The 26,185-nt window shown below is 52.4% G+C and overlaps 9 protein-coding genes across 9 annotated transcripts; 4 read left to right on the plus strand and 5 right to left on the minus strand.

Annotated features, from left to right (window-relative positions):
* Positions 1-1,108: 1,108 nt before the first annotated feature.
* On the minus strand, positions 1,109-1,765 carry DACRYDRAFT_23351 (uncharacterized protein; the record flags this gene model as incomplete). Its single annotated transcript, XM_040773208.1, has 1 exon — positions 1,109-1,765. The coding sequence occupies one exon, from the start codon at positions 1,763-1,765 to the stop codon at positions 1,109-1,111; it is 657 nt and encodes a 218-aa protein (XP_040627370.1).
* A 1,578-nt stretch (positions 1,766-3,343) lies between these two features.
* DACRYDRAFT_23355 (uncharacterized protein) lies at positions 3,344-5,553 on the plus strand. Its single transcript, XM_040773209.1, has 6 exons — positions 3,344-3,376; positions 3,429-3,480; positions 3,537-3,644; positions 3,698-4,358; positions 4,429-5,005; positions 5,077-5,553. Exons 5-6 carry the CDS (start codon positions 4,765-4,767, stop codon positions 5,310-5,312), a joined length of 477 nt encoding a protein of 158 aa, XP_040627371.1. The 5' UTR covers positions 3,344-3,376; positions 3,429-3,480; positions 3,537-3,644; positions 3,698-4,358; positions 4,429-4,764; the 3' UTR covers positions 5,313-5,553.
* A 45-nt stretch (positions 5,554-5,598) lies between these two features.
* DACRYDRAFT_117426 (uncharacterized protein) lies at positions 5,599-7,002 on the plus strand (the record flags this gene model as incomplete). Its single annotated transcript, XM_040770382.1, has 3 exons — positions 5,599-5,802; positions 6,045-6,155; positions 6,202-7,002. The coding sequence occupies 3 exons, from the start codon at positions 5,599-5,601 to the stop codon at positions 7,000-7,002; spliced, it is 1,116 nt and encodes a 371-aa protein (XP_040627372.1).
* A 495-nt stretch (positions 7,003-7,497) lies between these two features.
* DACRYDRAFT_109195 (uncharacterized protein) lies at positions 7,498-8,988 on the minus strand (the record flags this gene model as incomplete). Its single annotated transcript, XM_040768836.1, has 6 exons — positions 7,498-8,271; positions 8,316-8,429; positions 8,476-8,592; positions 8,643-8,659; positions 8,715-8,820; positions 8,869-8,988. The coding sequence occupies 6 exons, from the start codon at positions 8,986-8,988 to the stop codon at positions 7,498-7,500; spliced, it is 1,248 nt and encodes a 415-aa protein (XP_040627373.1).
* Positions 8,989-13,244: 4,256 nt separating this feature from the next.
* On the minus strand, positions 13,245-13,797 carry DACRYDRAFT_23358 (uncharacterized protein). The gene is made up of 2 exons (XM_040773210.1): positions 13,512-13,797; positions 13,245-13,461 (listed from the first exon to the last, which is right to left on the minus strand). The coding sequence occupies exon 1, from the start codon at positions 13,791-13,793 to the stop codon at positions 13,533-13,535; it is 261 nt and encodes an 86-aa protein (XP_040627374.1). The 5' UTR covers positions 13,794-13,797; the 3' UTR covers positions 13,245-13,461; positions 13,512-13,532.
* Positions 13,798-13,806: 9 nt separating this feature from the next.
* On the plus strand, positions 13,807-14,260 carry DACRYDRAFT_23359 (uncharacterized protein; the record flags this gene model as incomplete). The annotated part of the gene is made up of 1 exon (XM_040773211.1): positions 13,807-14,260. The coding sequence occupies one exon, from the start codon at positions 13,810-13,812 to the stop codon at positions 14,140-14,142; it is 333 nt and encodes a 110-aa protein (XP_040627375.1). The 3' UTR covers positions 14,143-14,260.
* An 819-nt stretch (positions 14,261-15,079) lies between these two features.
* On the plus strand, positions 15,080-17,116 carry DACRYDRAFT_16925 (uncharacterized protein; the record flags this gene model as incomplete). Its single annotated transcript, XM_040771244.1, has 6 exons — positions 15,080-15,257; positions 15,376-15,419; positions 15,475-15,697; positions 15,771-16,144; positions 16,233-16,630; positions 16,777-17,116. 6 exons carry the CDS (start codon positions 15,080-15,082, stop codon positions 17,114-17,116), a joined length of 1,557 nt encoding a protein of 518 aa, XP_040627376.1.
* A 542-nt stretch (positions 17,117-17,658) lies between these two features.
* DACRYDRAFT_68629 (uncharacterized protein) lies at positions 17,659-21,163 on the minus strand. Its single transcript, XM_040775878.1, has 14 exons — positions 20,838-21,163; positions 20,463-20,788; positions 20,201-20,372; positions 20,037-20,134; positions 19,863-19,987; positions 19,570-19,731; positions 19,403-19,518; positions 19,277-19,355; positions 19,065-19,219; positions 18,988-19,004; positions 18,665-18,921; positions 18,356-18,613; positions 18,013-18,208; positions 17,659-17,964 (listed from the first exon to the last, which is right to left on the minus strand). The coding sequence occupies exons 1-14, from the start codon at positions 21,113-21,115 to the stop codon at positions 17,825-17,827; spliced, it is 2,379 nt and encodes a 792-aa protein (XP_040627377.1). The 5' UTR covers positions 21,116-21,163; the 3' UTR covers positions 17,659-17,824.
* Positions 21,164-24,104: 2,941 nt separating this feature from the next.
* On the minus strand, positions 24,105-25,505 carry DACRYDRAFT_23360 (uncharacterized protein). Its single transcript, XM_040773212.1, has 4 exons — positions 25,325-25,505; positions 24,884-25,269; positions 24,702-24,833; positions 24,105-24,642 (listed from the first exon to the last, which is right to left on the minus strand). The coding sequence occupies exons 3-4, from the start codon at positions 24,792-24,794 to the stop codon at positions 24,271-24,273; spliced, it is 465 nt and encodes a 154-aa protein (XP_040627378.1). The 5' UTR covers positions 24,795-24,833; positions 24,884-25,269; positions 25,325-25,505; the 3' UTR covers positions 24,105-24,270.
* Positions 25,506-26,185: the final 680 nt, after the last annotated feature.

Raw genomic sequence — 26,185 nt, forward strand, 5'->3', positions numbered from 1 at the left:
TAGAACTAGGTGTGCTGTATTAGGGATGATAAAGAGCCCCGGGCAGTATTAATGAAAAGTGCTATTAAAAGAGTTTTATCGTCGGTTTCAGTGCTTTACAATTATTGATAGGTTTATTGATCCGGTCTGATATAACCAATCACTCTCTCATTGTTTCCACTAGCACCACCCTTCCTAAGCTCAGAAGCCTTCTCTCCGGTCCTGGTCTTGTGTCAGTAGGTTATTTTCGAAGGGAGTACATCACTTACATGTGCATATATCTTGCTCACCAGATGCCGGAGCATGCTGAATCAGGTACCAGAGAAGGGGTGGTGTGGGAGGGGGGAGGAGGGCCAGGAGGGTGAGAGGACAGATGCAGTGGTGGTGGTGGTGGTGGTGATGATGATGACGGTGGTGGTGGTGGTGTCGAAGGAGGAACCGGAGGTGGTGGTGAAGACGTGAGATGGACTGAGACGAATTTAATCCGATGGACCACTGTAGGACCCTTGGTGGCAGTGGAGAAGGGTCCATAAGCATGGATTCAGACGTGCTTAATTTCATCCCATGAACAGAATCCACACTTGAACTGCTGAATTCTTACTTTTAAGTACTCTCCGGGCTGAAACCAGGACCCTTTTCCGCGTCCAGTGCCAAGGCCGGGTTTACTCAAACGTTCTGCCCCACCCAATGCCGGCTGCCTCCTTTCCTTGCGATTCTAGCATCCTCAATGATCCCTTCGCAGTATCTGGACCATGGAACAGCAGCGAATCCCCGTCAGGCCACTCTGTTGACCTTTCCGGCTGTATTGACTTACTGCCTATCGAGCTTTGGTTAACGATATTTTCGTTCTGCGGTAAGAAGACGCTGAGCAACTTATCCCGTTCCTACAAATTTTTTCGACTTCCATGCCAAGAACTGCTCTTCAAGACAATCCGCATTACACCACCGTACGCGCCTACTTTGCCACAAAGCTGATTGGTATGTTTATTTAACTGGCGCTTCTGGATGCCCATAACGATACAAAAAAAAACAGCATTTCGAAGAATGGACGTAACCTAGCGAAGGAAAGAGTAGGAGGACCTTTCTTTGTGGAAAAAAAAAGAGTTCGTTTTGCGGTGTCTAGTGTGCTTCAAGTGTGAGGCGCAGTCCTGACACAGCTTGTGCCGCAATCTGAAACGCGATAGCCCGATGCGCAGGAGAAGACCTGGCACTTGGCCTCGTTGCAGGCAACATCCTCGACCCCCTCGATGGCCGTGCAGTCGACCCCAGTGCCAGAGGTGCCCATGACGCCAACGAGGCAACCACCACAGCTCTCCAAATCGCTTCTGGTGTCGATACACTCCCAGTTGGTGTTACTCCAAGAGCTTTGGATGCCACACAGAGAGAGGCCCTTGGGGCACATTCGGTCGTTGAACGTGTAGGTGTCGCGCTTCCGAGTGGAGGGCGAGGAATTGCAGATGGGACTGGAGCCAACGAGAGCAGTGAGGGCTTCTTCCACAGCCAACGCGCCAAGAAGCTGAACAGGGACACTGAGTAGAGTGTCACTGGTAATGAGATCTACGACAAGGATGAGTGATGGGATGCGTTGGAACCTTTTCGATACCTTACCAGGAATGCCACTCAGACACAGGCAAATCGGCCCGATATGTCCAAAATCAACGGCTACAAGATCAACGTCTAGAATCAAATCCGAGTCGACTTCTGCGCATGTGTCGCGCAATCCGATAGTGGCGGCGAAAGCGCCTGAGACGGCAAGTAGGAGAGCGGAGAGACGAGCGAAGATCATGGTTTCTTGAGCTACGCGATGGGCTTGATCCGAACGGTGGTATCGGAGAACACTCGCTGAAGGCGGGTTGTCGGGGCCGAGCTTGATGGGAGGGCAGGTCCAGAAGACTACCTCGGACTGGAATGAGGGCACTTTTTATGCCCCAACACCTGCAAGCCACAATCGCTTCAACAAGACGAACAACCCCACTTTTTGTTTCCCCTGTGTTTATTTCTCAAGAACATAACCCCGTCTCCGGTCATGACGTTGTGGAGGAACACACCGGTCAAGACAGTCGTGGCTTGATGAAAAGAACTCTTTTTGGAGCGAATTTGAGTCAGCAATCCACTGAAAGGGGAGAGCATATATCCCTTCGTTCAGGAGCAAGTTATCCAAGCCATTTCATCTCTTAGCCCCGGCCTAGAAACGAGACTCACAGAAAGCAGAAACATCATGGTGTCAGGAAGCACCAGCAATGTCATGGGCTCGGTTTATCAGCCTACTGCGTCCGATTAATGCTGGGTCGGAGAATAATAGGTGCACCAGTCACGGCACTAGACAGATGTGCCACGGTGTACTTAGGTTAATGGACAATCCAAAACATGTTTCGACAATGTACACAACCCATGCAGGGAACCGGTGGTCTCGACTCCTGTTATTGCAGCTGTTAGCGGGTGGGCTACAAGTCCAATTAGGGTGGAAGCTCTATTGCGGCTGGTTCCTTCTCGCGGTATTTGACACCAAGAAGCACCTCGAATGGATCGACGGATGGAGTGCACAACCAATCAGCCGAAATGCCGTGACACAGCGGCTGCTCATACGCATTAGGATGAAAATGGAGATGCGCCAGCCAACCCGAATCGGAAGATTCGGCCGCCTTAAGGGATGCCCACGATGCAACCACCTAGACGCGTTGTACGGACGTCTGAGGCCGTTCGGTTCACAGAATATCAGGTCCAGGGGTGTTCCTGCCCCTTACCCCTGCCTGTCGAACGAGTGAGCTTCTGATGTGCCTATCCACGATACAGGGGATACGTCACATGCGGACTGACCGTCAGTTGAGACTCGTATGGAGGTCACCCGTTGACAGCTCGCAAGCCGTTGTCAGGGCTAGTGCCAGGAATCACATAAGTGGCCGGCATAGGAAGCTAGCATTTTGGATGGAGCAAGCCTCCCTACCTTCATTGTTCTGAGTACAATGCCGGAAGGGACCCGTGGTCCAGCCACTTGCCAACTTCGAAGAACATATTCTGAGTCACCACATCCTGATACGTAATGAGAACCGAGGTATGAATTCAAAACCAAAGTGGCAAACCGCGTGCATATTGCTGCCGACGTCAGAGTATCTTGAATGGAGATTCGGGAAGCGTGGGGTGGCCGGTTTGAATTGTGTAGAGGGAACGATTCAAGATGAATCTTAGAAGGCAGGGTGCATGATGAAATTTGAATTCATGGTTAGCACTCCTCTTTGATGTGTCATTGAGCCTGACATGGTTAGCAAGAACACGGTCGGACAACGAAGTCACTAGGACTAACAGAAAACCAGGTGGCAGGCTTCCAGTCCTTGAGATGGAGGGAACCCAACTACAGAGGGAAAAGCGACACTGTCAACACAGCCGCGATGTTCACCTAGTAAGTCATTGTAGAATATCAATCAGGAAACAAACACTAATTACAAGAAAAGGTTCTGCAACGAATTAAAATCTTCTCCTCCAAGATGGAAGCAATTCTAGAAGGTGGAGGCAATTCAGGGTTATTACTTTTTTGCCGTCCAGTTCACTAACGACTCTAGTGATACGCGTACACCCCAACCGCATCCTCCTTCTAAACGACTCTCTTCTCCCACTCCGAGCCCAGGTCAAGGCCGCGGGCGCCCTGCCAACAAACGCGTGTACGCAAGGCAAGAACGAGAGTAGAGAGATCCGGGATTAGCTCTGACATTGGCGTTGAAAGAGGTTGCATGGGAAGTGGTGCAAAGAGAGGGGAGTCGGGGTTGTGCATTCCCAGTTTTTCCCCGACTCCGGTTTCGGCAGTGGCAAGGGTGAGAGGGGTGAGAGGAGCGGTGTGAAGAAGAGAGGGTGCGCTGTCATGAACGTGAGCCCTGCCCTGAGCTCCGAAAGCCGTACCAGGAGATGGACACTTAGGATCAACGGGTGGAGTTGATGAGGGTTGCCTTGCTCAAACATCTTGTGCCTGGATTTGTTCCTTTCTCGCCGCCTCTTAGGAAGGACGCTCATACTGACCTTCGAGTATGCAGATGCTTGCAGGAGCAGGAGTGTAAGAGAACTTGACCTCTCAGTTGAGCGCGGTATTGCCCATCTCTTCGGTTCCCGGCCTTTCACGAACACGCCCCTCGTCCTCCCGGCTCACCCCAGGCCACCGGATACGCGCCCTGTCGAGCTTCGCCAGGAAAGGGTATGTATGTACACTCCCGCTCCGCACACACCAGAAGGGGGGAGTAATAGGCCCAGTATCAAACCCCACTTCTCTCCTCCGCGATATGCTCGCCAGGAGACAGTACCGCCTCGTCGGCTTGTACGGCGAGAACATCGTCTCTGCGCCTGATGCACACTGGAAACGCCATTGGGACGTCGCAAAGGCTACGTTCAAAGAGGTATGTCTCCCTTGCGTCCGCGCACTTACCGCCCTCTGCACGCCATCAATGTCTGATACCGACGATGCAGGAAATCAACATGTTCGTGTGGAATGCGGCGACGCGCCTTTGTACGCGAGTGGTTTGACAGGGTGGACTTGCACACTGCGCCAGGGCAAGCCCTCGTGGTCGATGCAAAGGCTGACATGAAGAATGTGCGGCCCGCCTTTGTCGTTTTTCTTTGCTCGAGCTTGAGCGACGACTGACAAAACGGCCGCAAATCGCCGTTTCTGTCATCAGGTCCGTGCTCTTTGCTCTCAAGGCTTCCTTCCCAGAGCAGAACCTGCGGCCTGGCTCCTCTTCCTTCTCGGCACCTGTCCCAAAGCCTGAGCCTGCGCCGGACGCGCAGGCACACAAAAGCAGACGGATGGCCCTCCACCACGCGAGCGGTCTCACCGCGTCCAACATCCTCGTCAAGCTGACCGTTCCTGACTGGGCATATGGCATCCCCTTCCTCGGAAAAATTCGCGTACTCTGCGAGACGCAGAGTGTGTTCGACTCGCTCAAGGCGCAGATTATCGACATGATTGCCGAGTCACCGTCACGAGCGCTCAAGTATGATAATGATGTGGTGCTGGGAGAGAGCAGCGAGAGTGACGGGCACGGGGGTGGGTGTGGAGTTTCGCCTTTCCCATCATCATTACCTGCCTCTGCTGACGTCAACTGCGCACCCAACCAGGACTAGGGACGCCGTTCGCTGTGGGTATTCGCTCTTGTCCAGGACAGCGCTTCGCGACACTCGAAGGCATCTGCTTTCTCGCGCACATCGCAAGAAGATACAGGATCTCGCCTCCTCTTGAGCTCGAACACCTGTCGCGCGCGGAGCAGAAGAGGACAATGCTGGCTTGGCACTGGAGCATGTCAATGGTACCGTCTCATAGACGAGTCACACTTACGCTGCGGACGCACCATTAATAAGACATGTATCTTAAACCGATGCCAACTAAGTTATATCCACCCACTGTCACGGTCGACGAGACAGGGCTGGCCGGAGACGGCGAGTGCTCGCCCGTGTGCAACCATCGTCACATCCCAGTACCGGCCCTCCCAACAACCGCACTCGGGTAGATCGGTCCGATCAGCATTTCAGGACGCGAACTCACAGGTATATATATATATGTATATATAGGGCGGTGACCGGGGTCTCCAACTGAACTTTACCCCGCTCTGGCCGTATTATATGGTTCGCAATGAATCTACCATGGTGTCCGATATCGCTCGCATGCTCAACAGATCTATCATCTACGAGCAGACATGGATCACCCACCCGCGTCCAAACGTAGCCAAGAATTACTTAGACTCAAAGGCGTCCATCGACATTCCCTGTTTAATCAAGGCGGTGAGCCGGGTAGCCAAGTACGACTTTACGGCTGCGTTATGGTTCGCGACAGGAGGGAGCAAACTGGTGCGTTCCTACTTTTGTTCAATACGCTTGGGAGAACCGCTAAGCAAATTGGGAGCCTGGTCTTCTTCATGGTACCCAAGGAATCCGATGAGCGGGCCCCAGTGGTTGCTCGCGTCTGCCGATCGGACTACGCCTTTGGGCATTCAGTAAAACGTGACTGGCAGGAGATGTGCAACAGCGTCTCATGCGAAGTGTTTTTCTTCATTCTGCGCCGTCAGATATCGGTTGAACTGATTACACAGTTCGCCGTCTTACGCTTCTTGGGAGAACATACGAAGATCCCTGTGCCGACCGTGCACGGATACAGCGTCGAACGCGACGACGGCGTGCCTCCTTTCGTTGTTGAACAATGGGTAAGCACGGGCGTGCCGGTCACTTTCAGAGGTTTAAATCAGGTAGATCGACGCCGAGCCAGTCTGGCTCCGTAGCCTTACTCTCACAGAGCTTCACTCATATGGGGAATGTCTAAGCCAGATCACGAAAGAGTGGAACAACATCACGTTCAAAGAGATCGGCGCGTTATATCCCTGCAGCTCGACGTACGAAATCAAATCCTGGGGAAGTGAAATGCAGTGGTTCATGCCGCCATTCAGCGCACCTGTGTCTTCCTCTGTGCAAGCGTGGTACTACTCCCTCATTGACACGCAGATTGAACGGCTCCATTCACCACAAACCTCAATCTGTCAACTAAAGCTGCCGAAATTTACCACCAACCAGATTTCCTTCGCTCTCCATTGCTACAAAGATCTCCGGCGATGGTTGGCAACATCGGAGCATTTTCAACAACTCGGCTCCTCCCGGTTAGCCCTCATACATCCTGACCTTCAATCCTCAAATATCTTGGTGTGCCGGGACGGATGCGGGGGTGCGAAGATCATGGCGGTCATCGACTGGGAGCTCGCTTTCGCTGGACCGAACTATCTATTCCGCGTGGCGTATCTGCCCGACGTGGTACGACAATTTAAGGAAGCATGGACGAAGCTATCGCCTGATCCCGTCCCCCCGCTTTTCGAGATCGATGATCATAGCCAGGTCGGGAAGATCTCCCGCATCTCAAGCCTTCATTCCGTTGTCACGTCTGGTCTTTACAGCTTCTCCGAATTCTTCGATGGTGTATGTAGATTGTATAGAAGTTGGAAGGACGTGGAAATCGGCTGCTTCCACGCAGAATGCCCTCCTGCTGAAGGTCTTGAACGTTAGACACATATTCAGCATAATATTCTCCACCGTTTGTACATCCGAGTTGTCAGAAGGCTCACCCTAGATAAGCTGAGCAACGTAAGTAACGTCTATCGAGTCCGAGTCCCAGGGCAAATTTGTTGATTGTTCGGGGCGCTGTCACCTACAATAAAGCCAATGCTACACCATAAGGCGACGCATCTGGACGCCTACAGCCGCCAACATTGTGACAAACAGTGTCGCATCCGTTACACCCGGCCTTTCTAAGCCCCAAGAAGCTGCACAACGATACGTACTTTGAACGAAGATGGCCGCTTGTGCCATTGCTTCAAATACGCTGCGACGCTCCGCGCCGCTATTGCCGCGATGTGCAGCGATTAGGTCCATTACCATCGGGCCATCAGCTGTCTTCCAGCTAACGCTCGGGTATCTACTGGATCGTCCACAGCAGGTTTACATATGATCAACTATCCCATCCATTCGATGTGTAATCTATATTATCCAAGCATTACTGCATTACCCTCCCATGGTTGCCACGTCCTCCCAAACGCGGTTGCGAAATTCTTCGATCCATTCATCCATAGGCTTGGACATAGTGGCACGGGTAGCCAAGACAAACAAGTGGCGCGCATGCGACCCATCTTCGTGAGCGAGCTTGAACACGGGATCATTGAGCAAGAGCTCGAGCAACAGATCCGACATATCCGCCTCCAAGTCATCGATACGCGGGGCTTGGCCAAGCACCCATCGAGGCAGTATTTGCATACCCTCCATATCCAGTAGAGCCGTCAGAGTAAGCGTGTCTCCTTCAAGCTGTGCCTTGATATTCCTGAAGTTCCACATGTCGAGCGCAAAGGGGACGTTGACACTGAGCGGCCCGCTGAGGAAAAGGCCGTTGAGTTCCTGGGGTTCATCGATTATCGCTTTCACCTTGTCAATGTATTCTGGAACGGGTGTCGATTTTATTCTGCGCTGGAATTCCATGTCGCCTTGTGCCGTGCTTTTCAACCATGCCCGAGCGTCGCGCCATGGACCGGGATTTCTGGGCGGTCCCAAGATCCCCCCAGACGGCAGGCCGCGCAGTGTGACCATGCTACCAACGTGAAAGTTAAGATCACTGTCCGAAAGATTTCGTACGCCCTCAAAATCGCTCGTACAGTGTAGACTACCGATCGTGTCGAATTCGAGATGAAACAGCTCCAGCATCCAATCGGCAACTTGCTTGATAGCTTGCACTCGAGCACCGTGAGATAACCGCGGCCACAAATCCCAGAGGTTTTCTCCGGGCATCTACTCAGAGTAAGATCCTGGGAATGACCAAAGGATAACCTTACATATTCCTGCAGCGTCCAAAACCCACCAACGCGATGGTGCTCGTCTTTGTCAGCGAAGTAGACGTGCGGTACAGGTATAGTCGTGCACTTCCGCAATGCCAGCATGGAAGAAACCTGTGGGACCATGTGAATTGGATCGTCATTGCGTACGGCATCGTACCTCGGATAACTCCTTGTATTCCTGCCAGAATGGCTGCGCGAACATGAAATCGTCGTGATCGGTGCCGGTGACCCGAACAATATATTCTTTCCCCATGCGGGTCTCGACCATAACTATCTACACCTCGGTGAGCATGCAGACGATAGGGGCTTTGTGGAGGAGATAACGACCACATGTGATGCTCCTGCGTGGTTTTGATGAGCAGGTGCCGAGCATTCCGTCCGACGAAATGGGCTCACCGTGGTCTAGCGGTGTGAGCCGCGTGCATTCATCTTTTAGGTCTGGCAATCGTCCTTTCAGCGCAGCTCTGATGTTGCCGAGCCTAATTATTTCCGGCCAAATGTTCTGTGAAATAGTGAGTCGTGATCAGGTGCAGTAGCAGTAAAACTTGACGTCAACCTTGCCTTCGTACATGAGCACAACGGGGTTCGACATGTCAGAGGACTCAAGCCCGGGATGTTCGGCTCCGACCAGCCAGGTCCAAAAGGCTGACACGAGCTGCAAGAAAGGCATCCTGTCCGCGTTAGATGAAATACAAGAAGGCGGGAGGACGCTTCATGAACGTTTCGACCCAGGCAGTGATCATGACACCGTACGAATCCTGGGGGCCCTGCAGTGGGGGCGGCAAGCGGCGGGGCCGCTTTGGCCGGCGGCTGTGCGCGGAGGTATATTGTTGCCTCCATTAGTCTCTTTCAGAGAATATAACTCCGTTTGCACCCGTGCCCTGTTTATCTGGTTCTGTGTCCCCAGCAGTTCTAAAAAAATAGAACCGGGTCTTCCGGTTTTTCTCACCAAGAAGAACCGGGTCCTGCAATTTTTCTGGTTTTGCAAAAATTGTGTTTTTTTGAAAGATTTAAGCTTAAAATGCCCCATATCTTACTCCTATTGTCATTGCTCAAGGACCGACAGGGGCAGAATGAAGAAAACCTGCATACTGAAACCAAACAAACTGAAGCAAGGAGCACAGAAAACCGGAAAAACTGAGGGAAACTGGAAGCAAATCTGAGCGTGGAAGCAAAAGGATTTTAAAGGCAAACGGAGACAAATGATTTTCCTAGAGGATCCCAATATTGGAAGCTAAGCATTTTATTTCCGTGCACAACCGCCGGTCAAAGAGCAGCCAGGGATTTTCACTGTTGCCTCCGTCTTGCACCAAATAAGGTTTCTGACTAAGCCAATAGGGTCCTTCCGAGGTATCGCCTTCAGTTGGACGTGAGCCCAACCTCTTGCTGCACGACGTTGCTGTTAGTGCATGTACTCGGCTTGTCTTCTCCCTCATTCTATGACTATTGAATTTGTGGTTCATACCTCTCTTTGATGTGCTACCATGTCAATATCACATCTCCAGGTCTCTTCGCTACTGGATCTGAAGTTGTCATCTCTTCGACTCTCCTTTTGGTTGGCTCCAGTCTATCTCAAGTCCCGTATTAGTATTCTCCTCAAAGATCCGCTCGTCTACCGATTTTCTTTGCAGTCTCTTCATCTTGTCGCCTGAAAACTTGCTCCTACCCGTGGTTCGGAGCGGTCTTGTTGGGTCGGGCATATCGACCGGAGCTCATCATCCTGAAGCCTGAAGCAATAAAGGCAATCACATGTCTTTCGCTACGGTAATACACGCTCATGTCGCATTTGCTACATACTTGCTAACAAATTAGAGTAGACACGTCATAATGACTCCTTCACCACGTTTTCCCAAATCCACCTCCAGGCAGTTCTGCTTTGCAGGAGCGGATCATCGCGCGATATCAAGCAACAACTTTCCAGTATGATCCCCAGTCTTTTCCAACATTTGGCTTTTGGAACAGAGATCAACACGTCGTTGCTAAGCAAATGAAATGCGCGCGTCCCACCTTGTTGTTCGCAGCAGCAGTGTCTGGAAATGGTTCAGTCTGTATGCCGTATCGGCTTGTCGAGAGTTACGTACGTTCCACACGGCATTCGTATTTGACTCCATCAATTGTGACCCGGAACTCCGGGTACCACGTGTCGCCCACAATCCAGTTGGAAGAAGTCTTCCTCTTGCGGCCCGGTACAGGTATATAAGACATGGCAAATGTGCAAGTGAAATGCGATTCGAGTTAAGGGGTTGGCAAAGGAAGTTGAAGTGGGTGTCAACGCAGCAGCAGTTGTATATATACAAGGCGTTAAAGAACTTCTATTTTACTTCTCAGGGCTCTGAGCAGTGATATTCCCATTGTTCAGCCTCAGGATCCGCAAGCAATTGTGGATGCATCTACATATAGAGGCATAATTCCTCATGTTGGAGTGCTCGGGACGGGAATCCTTCAGAGTTCAATGTTGCTTATTGATGCCAACAATCCAAAGTAATTCCATTTGGCAGATCGGATTGTCTGGGAGAGAATGACCAAGAGCAGCGTGGGGGCAGCTAATGATACTCTCAGATCATTGTTGCGGTACCGCCTCTGGTCATACGAGCCAGCCAATATCGATGCGACCTCTTATCTCTCGAACATTCTTAAGATGCGTGCTGACTCGAACGTGCTTCGATCATACTAATCGGCGCGTTTTCCGTTCGGTGAGAAGGCTAGCACATCGTATCGTATCGTATGGCGTGAACGGTGGGTGATCCAGAGTTCAACATTGACGAGTGTTCTGAGTTCTACAATATTCCGGCGCGCCCCATATTATAATCACCTGAAGCTTGCGCCCTCTGCAGTTTTCATCCGGGGAATTGAAGCCGGCCCACGCTTCGACGCTCCAATTCCCGCCCATGAGGGCACTACGGTTGTCCGCCGCTCGTCATGTTCTGGCAGTCTCTCCCCACGTCGCTCTCGGCAGATCACCTTCTCCAGGGGACCGAATCTTGCGGTCTCTACACGAGGATGCTAACACAGGCCGAACCTGGTTGAAGATGTTCACGGGCCACATCCCGCCTCTCATCAAGTACAGCGACTTGATCGGAGAGAAAACTTCCACCAACAAGCTACCCAGGAACCATTTTGCCGCTTTCAAGACTCGTATGCCGTCGCAGAACGACTTCGCTGTTGCCAAGGAAGAGAACAGAGTGAAGGCTCTGGTGTACAGCAAAGATCTTAACGACGTTGTGGATGCTGCAAAGAAGGTTCTTGAGCTGACCGAGACTCATCAACCTCTCGAAAGGCTTCTCGAGGGCTCGAACTCCACTGAACGCCTTATGTGGAGTTATTGCTACGGGCCGGATATTGCGGCCGGAACGTCCCATCACTTGCTCAGTCGAAAAGTCCGGATCGATGTCGCTCATGAACTGTACTTCGCCAACCCGGCCTCGCTATTCTTCTCGTGGCTATCCCAGCATGGTGCACAGCCCGTCACGCATTATTTCAGCGCGGGACATTCCGTCGGCAACAGCACGCTGGACATCGCCATAGTGAGCCACCCTAAGAACATGGCCAAATGGGACGTGTCGGTCGCCACCCAAATCGAGGACAAGACATTCGAAGTCTTTACGAGATTTTTACGCAATTTGTCTGCCCTGAGGCAACACAAGGCCGAGCCTTTTGAACGCAAGGGCATGCTACAACCTGGACTCATGAAGGCCTTTCAGTACCCCACAGCCAAGGGTAAGAAGGGAGGGAGGTGGACGTTCACGGGGGAAAGTGGCGAGAGAAAAATACACCACTACGAATGCATAATCACCCAGGTAAGTCTCACGACGTATCCCTGTCCAGTCATGGTCTGACGCTGTCCCTTCAGCTCAGCACCTATTTCAACATTTCCAAATGCAGACATGGTTTATTGGCCTCCGACTCCTCGCTGTGTCTGTGCGTTCAAAATGGCACCCAGCTGTGGATAAGCGAACCGATCCAGGTAAGACTTAGTACTCGCTAGCCAGATCTGACGGCTGAAGAGGTCGCAATCTTCCAGGGGGATGTGCGACAATTTGCTGTAATCGGCTTACTGCTCCTTCGCATGGCCACCGACAGATCTTCCGCGGCTCGACGTGATTTTCAGGCCCTACCGCTTTATTTGCAAGAGGCTCTGCCCGAGATATTTGCACGACACATCGAACTCTTCAACACAGACTCGTCGCCTTCGGCTGCCGATCAAATGGGGGAATCCGATGTCGACAATTCAGACGATCCGGCCAATGATGACGAATCCGGCTACATAGCAAGTTCGGAAGATGTGGTTGAGGGCGAGCCTGATTCTGAATCGGACATCCATTCCCAGGTGGCTGAGAGTGAGCCCTATGGTGAATCGGACATCGAGTCCCTGGTGGCGCACACGTTCCCACTGCATCGCTCAGCATCAGTCGGCCCCGCCGCGTCCTCTGGCAATGAACCTCTAGCGACAGCCTCCAAGCCCGGAAGTTATCACCACATTGAGACTCTGGGAAAGAGCCCTTATCCTACGACTTTGCGCTCATATTCCTCTGCCTCGCCCTGTCAAAGTGAAGCGCCTAGCGATCGCCTGTCAAAGGCGGACTTCCGGTAAGTCGGTTTTTTTGATGGCAAGCGGTGGAACTTGGAGAATCTCGTTCTCGAGCCAGTACCCATGGTGTCCTATGTTTTAAGAGGGAATCTCGGTGAAACCCCTGTCGTCGCCAAGATCGCTCCGCTAGAGTTTGCATCCAATCTCCGAGAGGAATCTGCGGTATATGATCGGCTGGGGCCGTTGTGGGGTAATGGCGTGCCTCGGCCTCTCGGCTTGTTCAACTTTGGCAGAGGTCTTATGCTCATACTGAGTTACGAAGGGAGTCCGTTGGGTACCTGGACTTCAAATCGGTGTGTGTCGAGCAGGTCAAGTTGACGTAGCTAACGAAAACACAGCCAGGAGGTGTATGAGCTGCTGCACGGAGTCCACAAATGCGATGTGGTGCACAACGACCTTCACCTCGACAACATCTTGAGGGATACGCGAGGCAAGCTGACCCTCGTGGACTTCGAGAAGGCCACTAGGCACATTTCAGGAGCGTGCGGCGGAGCTTGCCCGGAGCTCTTAAAATTCAGGGCCATCCAGCGTTTTGTTGGCGAATGCGATTAAGATGTGGGCGTTTTCCAAGCCGGGTCCATGAGTCTGATCGGCTCTCTGATCAGGTCAGGCAGACATCGGAGCGCTCACAACGCAATGTGGTGCTCTCGCTTGCTGCCCCTAACTGCGAACACGGCCAGTCCGTTTCCAGTAGGAAGTGACTCGAACGCCATCGTCCCAGCGGACAGATAATGTTTGGATGTGCATTGGAAACAGCATGACAGGTAGCTCCCAGGCAGAAGAAAGATGTGCGTCTTACAATCAACAGCGCGCGAATCCTTCTCCCGCGTACGCTTCTTCTCCCCTTCGCTCCGCCTCCTCGGTATTCCCTTTGCCCTTCCCCTCATTCTCAAGCACCCGACCATGTCCGTGTGCTCATCGCGTTCGCGTTCGACGTTGGAGGACTTGGTCCTCGAGCCACCGTCGGAATGGCAAGGTTGGAAACCTGCCTGTACATTGTATGCAGACAGAACACGACATCAGCAACGGAATGAAAGAAGCCATACTCCAGAACTGGCACCATCGGTGTTCCCGGAAGCGATCCTTGCACCGTTGAGCAAAATATCACAGACGAGTAGGCGGAGGTCTACGACGTCAATGGCGAGTTCGTCGTCCGCGCCGTCAAGAGGGAGTCCGTCGCCCGACGCCAAAGGCGAGTTGGTCACGGCCCGCCCCGCATTGATCTTGAGTATGTGAGTGGCAACTCGAAATTGAACACGAAAGAGAGCGCGATGACCATCCACCCAAACAGGGGGGGAAGGGGAAAGGACGCATCAGGGTGCGGAAGGGCGACTTCATGGTGCAAATACTTTTTTCCGCAACATGCCCTATTACAAACTCATTTTTCTTTCACACCAATGACATGTATCTACAAATGGAAACAAGAGGTGTTTTTGCTTTAATCTTGCCAACTCGAGCGAGGGTTATGCCAGCGCATCCAGTGCCAAGACAAAGCAATGAAGTGAGATTGGGTGTTTGTTTATTGGGGCACCAGGGACACGGCCCAATTGAAGCGCCCATGTCCCCTGCGGCCGCTTGTGATCCCTAATGACGGCAATCCCCTTCCCTGCACTTATCCTCCTTTCTGTTTCGACTCACTCCATGGATATGGGGCTTGCGGCTGGCGCTCGTGCTAGTCGAAACATCGGCAGAAGAAATGCTCAAACGCCAGCCGCTTGCGGTGGTCGCTGTGCCACGGGTTGTCAGTAGCGGGTCGAAGGCTCATCTGTTGCCAGTTGGAAGCAGCTGGTCTCTTCTCTCCTCATTTGTATCAAGCCGTTGTTCGTCAGCTGGATGGTAACCCGTTTTGCCTTCGATTCTGGTCCAATTTCGACCCCCGCTTTTCGCAGAGGACTGGCCATGAAGAGTCGCTTAACTCGCCGCACAACATCCATTCGTACACGAACTATACACGAACCCTTTTCTCCGTTCGAACTCAACTTTATGCTGTGCGTTGAGGATTGCCTTTGTCGCTCTGAAGGCCCATGGGGCTGGGATTACCGCTGGGACAACTCATGGGGCTCCATAACGTCCCACCGTATATATAATCTCATATGTCAACAAGTCAACACAACGCTCCCTTCAAACCGAGACACATCACTCTGCAAACAACATACACGACATCCAAAGAGCAATGGCAAGCATTACCGCCGCCCAGTCCGCTGCGATGAAGTCTTCGCGCATCCTTAAGTCCACTTTGGCCGGATACGACCAGATCACGGTCGTGACGCAAGGGGCAATTAACTTCCAGCTCGCTGCATTTCCCGCACTGTACCCCGGCCTGGAGAAGGTCGATGTAGTGGACAACGATAGTGCGTGCTGATACTCACTGGTGGGCGGAGCGCATGACTGATTGGGCGTTGGCTGTTTGTGTAGGCGGCGGAGAACTCCATGTTAACCTTTTGGGGAGCGAAGTTGAGCTTCTTACAGGTAGCTCCACCAGCCAGCAAGTCAACTATATGATTACCGTTGCGGTACGGCCTCATCTGTCCTAAGCTAGGTTTTCTACTGACCCGACAGTTGTAATAGAACGACGGTGGTGTTGCACCGCTCAACACCTTCTCCTGGTGGTCAGGGTTTGGCAAGAATTCGACTCAACATACTGTTTCGGCCAATGACTGGCAGTTCACTTTCACCGTCGATTTGAGCTTGGACCCTGCTACGGAGGACCAAGATATACCCCTCGCCATCAGAAACCAGATCTTGCAACCCGGAGACTACAGTGTCCTCAAATTGGTGTTCGATTTCACCAGTGCGTCACATATGTTTTACCTCGACCCTCCCGAGTTACTGACTCAGCTTTGATTCTCGTTGACTGCGTACAGCCGCCAACATTGTGACAAACAGTGTCGCATCCGTTACGCCCGGCCTTACCGATACTTACGGGAAAACTCAACTTTCGAACATGTGGCAGGACTGGATCACTACTCAAACTCAGAGCACGAATGGCAACAACTCGGTGCTCGGCTACATCATGACGACCAATGCTAATGGTGCTACCCCGAACGGCCAGTGGGGTACAGCTCCGACTGTGCCACCCACGTCTCTTAAATTCCAGAACTTGGGATACATCGACCCGACGACCGGCACCGCGGACCCAAGCGGTGCGCCGAGCCCTGTTGGAGATAACAATATGCTCGTGTATCTAGAAATGACGCAGAAACACTCTTTTCCCGGAGTAGGCCTGCTGCAGCCTCTGGTGCGTATACACAGCTTCATGCCTCCGTGCGCATGGGTATAACGGGATAGAGTACATCTGACCAGGATATGGGCATTTGACTTCGTAGACCAACTGGGTCATCCCTCCGACGGCTAACGAGCCGGCTCTCGACGGTCTTATGGTCCTCGGCAAGAATGTTTTCCTTGAAGGCTGGCTCCTTCCTCAGCTTCAGACGCTCAACAGTCTCACCGCTGTCACGATGCTTAGCGCGAACTGGTCTTGGGACGTCAAAGTCATCTCATGCTACTACTCGTTCACCTGGACACAGGGCGTCACCTCCGGCACCAATACCGCCTGGCAGCTCGACACCTCGGCCGATAATACCAGCAGCATCAATTACATCTGGAACTACACCAGCAAGCAAGGAGACGATCACACAGATATCTCCCAGACGCACACGACAATTGGAAGCACCAGCGTGACCAACAAGATCTCTGTGCCATGGGGCCTGAACGACCAGGGGCAGTGTGTCGTTTCGCTATCCGGCACCACCTCGGTGCATACCTCGATGCAGGTTGAGCTCACCGGCTCTCCGGAGTGCGTGTCATTTTTCCTGTCGTCATTTGAAAGGGCAGTGCTGACCCTAACCGTTTTGCATTTCTTGTTTGCAGGACTTCTGACTACTCTGCGAGCTGGTCTTGCAAGCTTGTCTTCGCTTCCGTCCAAGCTGGCGGTCTCAATATTACTCAATCCCCTGCCAGCATTGTCCCCTCTGTCTCTGGCAGTGTGGACGACACTCTCTTCCACCATGGCTCTCTGGACGGCATCACCGACGCCATTTCTGGTTCCCTCAAGGCCCTTCCCATTTCGCAGGTTGCGAGCGCTTGCCATCTGTTACTCAACGGCCCATGGGGATTCCATTTCTCTGGAGGAAACACGTTTTATATGCAGGGTGTGGAGTTCAACAAGGAGGGAGATCTCACGGTCGATCTGAGCTATAAGACTCAGTGAGAAGTGGATTGAGATGTGCCGTTGCACAGTCCAGGGGAGCAGAGTAAAGCAATCAGGATACTTTGCTATTTTTTGCGTGTTCCCATTGTACTATTGGACAACATATATGCTTACGTCTGGGTGGAGTGTCTCCAATCCCAGTCGTGTTCGATGCCACTGCTTGGCGCCTGGTGGCTCGTGAGCCTCCTTTTCATTGGACAACTCCGGTTCAGTTGAGCCATCAACAACGGCCTCTGTAGCGTTTCATGCCTTGGAAATCCCGAAGGCTCCTTGTCCCTCCACAAGCCTATCCCCATCCCTGGTCTAACAGCGTGTCCTAGAGTCTGGAAAAAAAGTATATATCCAAATACGCCTCACCGTCTCAATGCCTATCTTTACTCCTTCTCAAGCCTTCCTGAGACACCTTCCATCGAGTGGGGTTCGACAGATAGATAAGCTACTTGAGACGCAAATTCTATTTTCATGCCCACAACATCATATGGCAGAGAATGGCGAACATGGGAAGCAGAGCGGCAGCAGCTTCTCGACTGTGGCTGATTAGCCTGGGTACAAACTTTTTAAATAAGGGTGAGGCTAGATACGCCATTGCTACAACACATGTACGAAGGACAGGCTAGGAAGACAAACCAAATCTAGCGCTACAAACCGAAGGAATGTACTGTATCTAAAGCATTATATCAATAGGCAAGATGACTGAATTCTTCTCGCTCAGCGATGCTGCAGGCTGTCCGTTCCAAAATCGAGTGTCGTACTCAGGAACGGGGGCGATCCGATACGAGGCGTTATAAGTCCGCTGCCTCCAGAGCCAAATACGAACCCTCCACTAAGATCGAGCGTATTCGAATACCCTGTTCGGAAGATCAGCACCTCCGTTTGAGAAAAAGGACAATACGGACCAGGAATAAGTACACTATCCCAGAACGCATCCGTCAGGATCCCCCCAAAGGGACCATTTAGATTGCTCAGCTCGTCTGCGTCCATGCCGTTCCCACTGAGCCCAGCGTTGGTACCGAATCCATACTCTGCAAAGTCTGGAGTGACTTGCGTCTGATTGGGCTGGGCAGTAGCAGAGAGAGCAGGCGCGGTCGGGGGCTGGAAGGTGTAGTGGAAGGGTGTCATGCCCTCGCCGTACACCATCGGATGGTGGACCATGTTGTACTCCGTCACTGGTATAGGCGGGGCAGTCTCATGCTGCTGAGTATGGGGGATGTGTATTGTAGGCTCGCCAATCACTTCAACAAACGGCTCGAGCACCTCACCAGTGGAGCTCGCATTATGCGGGGGAGGCCCAGGCGTAGGGGCTACGCTCGTGTGCCTCGTCGCTGGACCAGAAGTACCATCACGAACATTGATAAGGGCGCGAAGGAAGGCGGCGTAGAGTGCTGGTGTATGGTACTTGTTGACAGCGACCTTGGCGAGGACATCTGCAGCATCACGAACGTTCTTGATCGGGTCTACGCCCGTGGGGAGATAGTTCTCAAACTCGAGACGAACAAGCTGTAGGCTGATTAGGGGTGAAAAGAGGGGAGGGAAGACCGCGCGGCGCACCTTGAGCAGGGTGATGACTGCGTATGAGCAGAGAACGAAGTGGCTGTCTGGCGAGTACTTAAGGTATCCGCTCGGACCCAGCTGCTCGGTGATGATGCGTGCGCACTCTACTGCTGTGGAGTAGCAGCGGGAGAAGAAATGGGCGACATCGACGTGCGAGTGCTCGCGCGCGTGATGCAGACCAAAAGTATTGATCACCAAAAGGCTGTAATTATGCTGCAGTGCAGAAACCATTTTGCGATATTTTACGTCGGGGTCTGAGGGCCACAACAACGAAGGGCGTTGGTCAGTGGGGGCGGGTCCGGGCTGGGTGTGCGACCTACCGACCCACACTTCCTGGCTGCAAGGCAGGGACAGACCCCGTCAGCGTTGTCCGTTCCCAGAGAAAAAAGGAACGCACTCTCTAGCTTTGTGGAACCCGTCTCGCCAGGCTGCTAACTGCGCTTCGTAAGCCTTGATGATGGTACTCCAATCACAGGCTTTGAGCAAGCCTGACGGGTCGGATGTGCCGGCGTAGAAGAACTCGACACAGCGGGAAAGGATCCGCTGATAATCCTGCAGTACGTTCGTGTCTCAGCGTCTGGCTGGTTGAGGGGCGGTGAAGAGCCATACCAGGAATCCGCAGAGAGCCTTGTCACCGGGGAGCGCATCCGGGTGCTGTGCCCAGAGCCCCGCGTTCCTGATAATATAGCTAGGCCAATCAATATTCTTTCCAAGAGAAGGAGGATACGGACTCACTCCTCCTGTATAGAATAGGGCTTTCCCATCTGAGCACTCAAGCTCCTGTCCAAGTTGTAACACAATATCCAAGTCCGTTCTCGATTCCTGACTTCGGCAATATCCGCCTTATCCCTCTTCCGTCTCTTCCGCCCGTTCTCTTCTTCCAGCTCGTTGTCGTACCCCACGTACGTGCCGGAGAGGGGGATGGACGTGGGCGAAGCGCGGTGTAGGTTCAGGTCGGTCGCCATGCGGATGGCCATGCCTAAAAGGAGCCAGGTCCGGTCTTGTTCGAAGCGCTGGACAGGGCCGGTTCCCCAGAGGGCGAGGAGGAGGTAGGCTTGGACGATCTAGGGAGTGTGAGCACTGTAAAACGGGGTGGGTAGGGGAAGTGCGAGCACTCCGGGGACGGGAGCGAGCGCGAGCAAGCGCAGTCTCGCCTCAGAACAGCCCGGCAGTATCGCACGAGGACAAAACGCACCTCGACACTCTTATACCCCTGGGCGGGGGTACTCCAAGCGAGCTTCTTGGCGACATTATTCAGCTTTCCTTGGAGCTCTCCGTTGTCTTCTCGCCCTTTATAGAATTTGCTCGATATGGCGCAGACTAGTGCGTGTCAGTACTGCGCCTTGCGGGAGAAAACGAAGGGACGTACTAGCTGTCAAGAGGAATGGGGACCTGGAGCAAATCAACGGCGGTGTGTGGACTTCCCGATCAAAGAGACAACAATGACGGTTCAAGTTGGTGTAGAATCTGTGAATGATAAGGGATCAGGTCCACTCGCAGGCCATGCCCGGTCGAGGGGGCAGAAAGACGCACATCTCGAACAAAGCGAACACTTCCTGCATATCGACAAACTCGAGTATCTCGGGTTGTACCTGCCGTTCGATAACAAGTCTCCTGATAGGCAAGAGGGTCATCGGGCCCGGCTTGAAGTAGCTCTCTCCGGCAATGCCCTTTCCGATTCCTTGAGCATGGGCAGCGAGCTCGTCTTCGTATTCGAGTAAAGCGTTGTCACGGACAGGAGGGGAGAGGGATCGCAGGGAGTGGGGGTGGGAGGGGGTGCTCCGCTCGCGTTGACGCTGTGCAGAACGGTATTTCTGGATGGAGGCTTCGGCGAGGAGGCCAAGCGGGTTGAGTGTGTTGTCGGGGAGGCTGGGGAGGGGAGAGGAAGGGGCGGACGATGGCTGCGAGGGCTTGCGTTCCTGCAAGGGATGGGCAGGGGTGAGCGGGCTTTGACTCGGCTGGACAGGGGTGGAGTGGACGAGGGAAGACGGGGTGAGGGAGATAGAGTGTGGTGAGGGCTCAGGTTTGGCGTTCTGGGCAGTGGAGGAAGGGATGGAGGCTTGGAGGGAGTTTATCTGCTGCTCCAAGGACTGCAGCTTGCCTGTGAGGGCTTCTTGTTTCCTGCTCCTCGTCAGTTGGGCTAAGACGGGAGGGCAAGGGCGAGACGTACTTGTGGTTCCTCTTTCCGCGCATGCTTTCCTCGAAGACGCAGTCGTGAGAACCTTGGATGCAGCGTTTACAGGGCGGGCCGTTCTCTGCACCCTCGCATTTCATCTTTAGCCTGCGACAGACGGTGCATGCCCTAGACCCTCTAGTGAGCTTTATCTTCTCCTTCTTGTCATCTTCTTCGTCATCTATGCGGCGTTTCTTCTTCCCTGAGGGAGATGATTCGGGTGAGATTGAGCGCTTTGAAGAATGTGAGAACTGGGTGTTCGGGGAGAGGGACATGCCCGGGTGGGTGGTGGTTGACTGAGGGAGTTGTGGCGCCGACGAGGATGATGTTGATGGTGGTGCGGGGCAAGAAGTGACTTGAGGGTAGTATGTGGATTGTTGTTGTTGTTGTTGCCGTTGTTGTTGTTGTGCCTTGAAAGGTTGATGGAAATACGGATTGTCTTGCATGTTTCCAGATTACCGCACAAAAAGTGCCGTAATTAGACTCCTCGTGTGCCCAATTTCCTGTTGCGGGGTAATGAACACTAGTACTCACACCTTTGAAGTGGAAAATGTTGGAAAAGCCGGAAAACCGGTTAATGAAGAGAAGATCTAGAGGGGAGCGAACAGCGGCAACGGGTGTCTCTCTCTCACCCTTATGGACATGCCATCGCCCTTTTTCCACGCTCAACTGAGCCTTACCGGCCACGTGCACAGCCAGCCCGTTTTGATCCCGCTTGATCCCATGAAACGTCCCTTGCTTGGTCACACGCTCGCGTATGTTCTCGTCTGGCCATATATAATCCTCTCGCTCTGTTCACTATCGACAAATGCTCGCAGGTAAGGTGGTTGGCTACCTGACCTTAGTTCTCGCTCGTTTGCATCAAACACCATTCTTCTGTCTCTTTCAGCGAGCACATCACATCCGACCATCATAGGACGAGCCCAAATCGAACGAACGATATTCCTGAAGAACTCTCTGATATCTCTTAGGGAGCAGATGCCGGAGGACGAGTATACTAATACTGATACCAAGGCTAAGGTCCAGGGTTGGGGTTATCGCCTATTGCCTCTGCAAGTCACGCCTTTCCCATGACTTTCTTCCTTACAAACGGCATTTTGCCTGGCTGTTGCAATGCTCTCTCCTCGAGTTCTTCACGAAACATGACCACACTTACTCTGACCACCATTTTATTCTCTGGTACTCCCAGATGTCATGACAGTCAGAGATCCGGGCTAAGCGTTTTAAAAGGAAATATCAGGCTACAGCATGAACTTTCTATGATAGCTGCATAGCTTGAACAGTCACGATATTCTTATGAAACGGGCAATTTCTGCGATCTGCATGTGATGAGCTGGGCTTGGCACCCGATGACATTCCCCCCCCGTGACCAGGACACGTCTTAGGCAGCGACGGGCGCCACATCTGCCCCTCCAGTACTGTTTGCATTTAGCGGTCTGGTCGAAACACCTTTGAATCTAAGGTGCCAATTTTTCTGCAAAGGGTGCGGAGACCTGATGGAACATTCGTCACCTTGACCATTCAGATGGTGCGCCTTAACATCTCGTCTCTTGGCGTTTCCTGACAGTCTGAGACATGCCTAGGGGCCGAATGAGCAGCCCAGCCGTTTGCGCATCTGCCAGAACATTGTCTGGCAAATGGGAGCGGGGGCCTCACAGAGCTGTGTTCTCTGTGGTTACCTCATCAAATATCACATAATGCTGCGGCCAGATTACGATGAAAAGGCTTGGGTTACATTCGACGGAGTGACTGGCGAATTCTTCACTCGTTACTTGATTTTTTGTTCCGGAGGAATCTTTGCTGAAGGCGGCTTCCATTCTCCTTCGCGCTCTCGATTCCAAGTCCCGCGCTACACACCAAAACATCGCTGGTGCGACGAACACAATCTTGGCAGAGCGAGAATACGACATGCATCAACCCGCTTTCTTCCAATACAAGACATGGTCTGGTGTTCCTCGGGGGGCAATTCCGACTACGGAGTGGATCTTGGTGAACAGGACAATTTGGCTTCGAATGACATTGTTCTGCAAGGCATACGAGCAGTGTTAGAGCAGTGTTATAACCCAGATAATGGTCTGTGTGCTCTTCTCTTTCTGATGTGTTGTCAAGACTTCATTGCACTCTATCTGCGGATCGCGCCATCGCCCATTTCCGCAAGGTCACTGAACATTGCCCCATGTATGACACTACGGCCCGTGAAGCGAGATGCGACTCTTCACACAAAAGTCTACGTCTTTGCACACTGGCATTGAGAATCACTAACGAAATTGGCGTTGAAGCGGATAATTCGATTCCCATCCCCAGATGAATTCTGTCGTGTTCAAATAAGCTGCTTGCCCAACTTTCTATCCTCGAAAGCAGAGGAGGGTTCGTCTCAGGAATGCCGTTTGGAATTCTTATGAAATTGACAGACTGTATGCTCACCACATTGGACGACACCGTGGATTGGGTTTTGGGAACTTTGGAACAGTGTTAGTATTGGTGTTGTGGTGGGAAGTGAATGTCTAGATACCGCATAGACAGTATCATACATGTAGATACTAATGGCACTCTTGTGAACGTCCCACGAGTGAGCAGCCAGGCCATATAATGCAATACTATATCGTGACCTCGAGGCAGTATGGTGTTATATTGAAAGGGGGAGGACTAACAATGAGAGAAGTCTTGAGAGAGGGAAGTAAAAAGGGAGTCAAGTTGGGTCCCCCAGTCCAGGGCTCTGCTCAGCATCTAATATGGTAAACTCTCAAGTGGAGGCAAGGGAAAATAATAGGTGCCATGGAAGAGAAGTGAAACTAATCATGTGAGACAAACCCTCAATCTCAGTCCAGCAGTATCCAGTTACCATATGCAATCTCAGCGTGTCATATACCATGACCAATATATTGACAACCCATAGTACTGACTATGTACAATACACTACATAACAATGATAGATGTAGCTAGTTAGCAATGCATCCACACTACCCACATGCCTATAGGCACCACTGACTAAGCAGAGACAAACAGAAGCATTTCCAGTGTACAGATGATGCAGTTAGAAGTACATTCAATCTTCACCTCTTACATCCACTCAAAATACTGCCCTGTCTGTGCTATCCAACCTGGATGATGCAGGGGTGTTAATCAATTACTGTCAACACCTGTTATTATAGGTCCCCAATAGGAGAAGACAGTGGATTCCCCTTCATGGTTGAGACTGGTCAATTTCCTTATTTGGTCGAGGGCAAGGTTTGTTAACCCTAACCCATACGCAGCATAACCCAAGTCCTTGTCAGTGGTCAGACCCTAGCTGCTCACTGTAGCACAGTGAGCACCCTGCTATATACACCTTATCAAACACTAGCTAGGTATCAAGAGAAGTGCTACCCAACCAGATCAGTGTGCGGGTTGCTGACAGCACCTAAGCTGTGGGCAACAGTGAGCCATCAGACTAGGCACCTACCAAGGTTTTCCATGCGTCTCTCGATAGTGCCTCTCCATTCAACGTATTCCATTTCCAATGGTCTGCAAAGATGCGGAGCCATCGGACGCGGGAGTGGATCTGTTGAATCCAGGGAAGCAACTCACGAAAATCCTCCATTTCCCCCAGGCAGTCAAACGCTCCATAGGCATCGTCCGCGTATGTAGCGGTCGTTGCACTACGAGGCTTTTCCGGTGCAATACGCCTGGCGGTGCCAAAGTCGAGGATGACAAAGCTCCCTCTATTCCCTTCCTCTGTTGCAACGACGTTTCGAACGTTGAGATCGCGATGGCACACGCCAAGTTCGTGTATCGCGTCGACAGCATTCATGAAATCAGCCATCTTTGGGTGTATCAGATGGCGGAGCAGACTGCGCAAATGGTGGAGTATGAGGGGCGAACCTTCTTCCTCCGTATGTCCTGTTCCTCGCCCGTCACCGGAGGTTGAGTGAGGCCAGTACCGCGTGAAAGAGCCGTTCCAGGTACAAATACCATCACATGGCCGCGAACAACGCGCCCGCAGTCAAGGACGAACTATTAATTTGAGTTTCGGGGTTGAAAGCGAATACTATGCTAACACGTACATCATAAAATCCATACGATACCGGGAGACAAGCGCCTTGAAGTTGCTTTAACCTGCCATATGCCCACGCTTCTCGAACGAAGATGTCTTCTGCTGTCGTGTGTTCCGTCTCGGGAAAATACACGGGATCGTAGACCTTGACGACTACATGTTTTTCATTCGCTTCAGGGGGGGCATTTACTGCAGGATCGGCGTGCCCACACAGCTCGGCACGCCATACTTGAGCCCAACGGCTATGTCCTGTAGATAGAGCAGGTCCAAGCGACTAACCCAATGCAGGGTTGGAGTGTCGCGTCGGTCGACGTTGGTGAGGTCATAGAGCAGAACATGATGATCTTCCAGAACAAGTAGATATTCAGCTGTGAAAGCCACAGCCATTATGCTGGCCTGTTGATGTTGTTTATGTGTGCAACTGCTTTCAAAAATGGTGGAACTAACGTACCATTTTGGGAACAGCGATCTGGACGGGCTCGGTGTCGCCCACTGCGAACAGATGCAAACCAGGTAAACCTCCGGCACGGCAAGTGCAAATAAATCGCTCATTCATCGCGAGTGGCCGACAGCTGTCCCGGTAGTGTTTGCGTAGCCGCAGGAGCGTTCCATTCGGGTCGGTTCCAAACTCGAAATGTGACACTCGCATAGTCACTGTCCCTTCTACATTCACGACCGTTTCCACCAGGCAGTGGAAGGACGGTGCTTGTGTGAGAGCTCCATATACTAAGCCAGAGTTGATGGCGTCCAGGTCGGAGAGATCAGGCAGATCCCGCAATTGCAAGCGTGCAATTCGACGAGGGTGCCCCCTCCGGTAGCTGAGACAGTGGAGATTAAAGTCGCTCGTGATAGCAAAGATCAGCCCGCTCAACATGCTGGCCCATTGAAGTCTTGCACCCTCTAGGGGTATGGGATAAGCATGGAGCTGTGATGGATGATTGGGGACGCTAGGTCCAGTCATCCGCCGGTTTCCGATGACCAGCAGACCAGTCTTGTCCTGGCTGGTCAAGCCTGTCCAGCTTGTTGGTCTCGTCGGTGGGGCCAGTACGCCCGCGCGTATGTGGTTGGCAACTCTACTGGCTATCGGATCGGCCATAAGTGACCGCAAGGCCTTGCAGCACTTGGTTATCTGTCAACATCGCGGCTTGTCCGTGGAGGACGACTACTCACCTGTGATAACCTCACCACATCCACGTCATCAATGTAGCCCCAAAGATACCACCACAGCTCTGTTGGTAGAGTTAGAATCGTCGGGGCTTGTGGAGAGCCTATGCTTGATGACAGTACAGACGCCATCATGGGAGTGGTCAGC

Source organism: Dacryopinax primogenitus, assembly GCF_000292625.1.
Source record: "Dacryopinax primogenitus strain DJM-731 SS1 chromosome Unknown DACRYscaffold_13, whole genome shotgun sequence".
Taxonomy (NCBI): domain Eukaryota; kingdom Fungi; phylum Basidiomycota; class Dacrymycetes; order Dacrymycetales; family Dacrymycetaceae; genus Dacryopinax; species Dacryopinax primogenitus.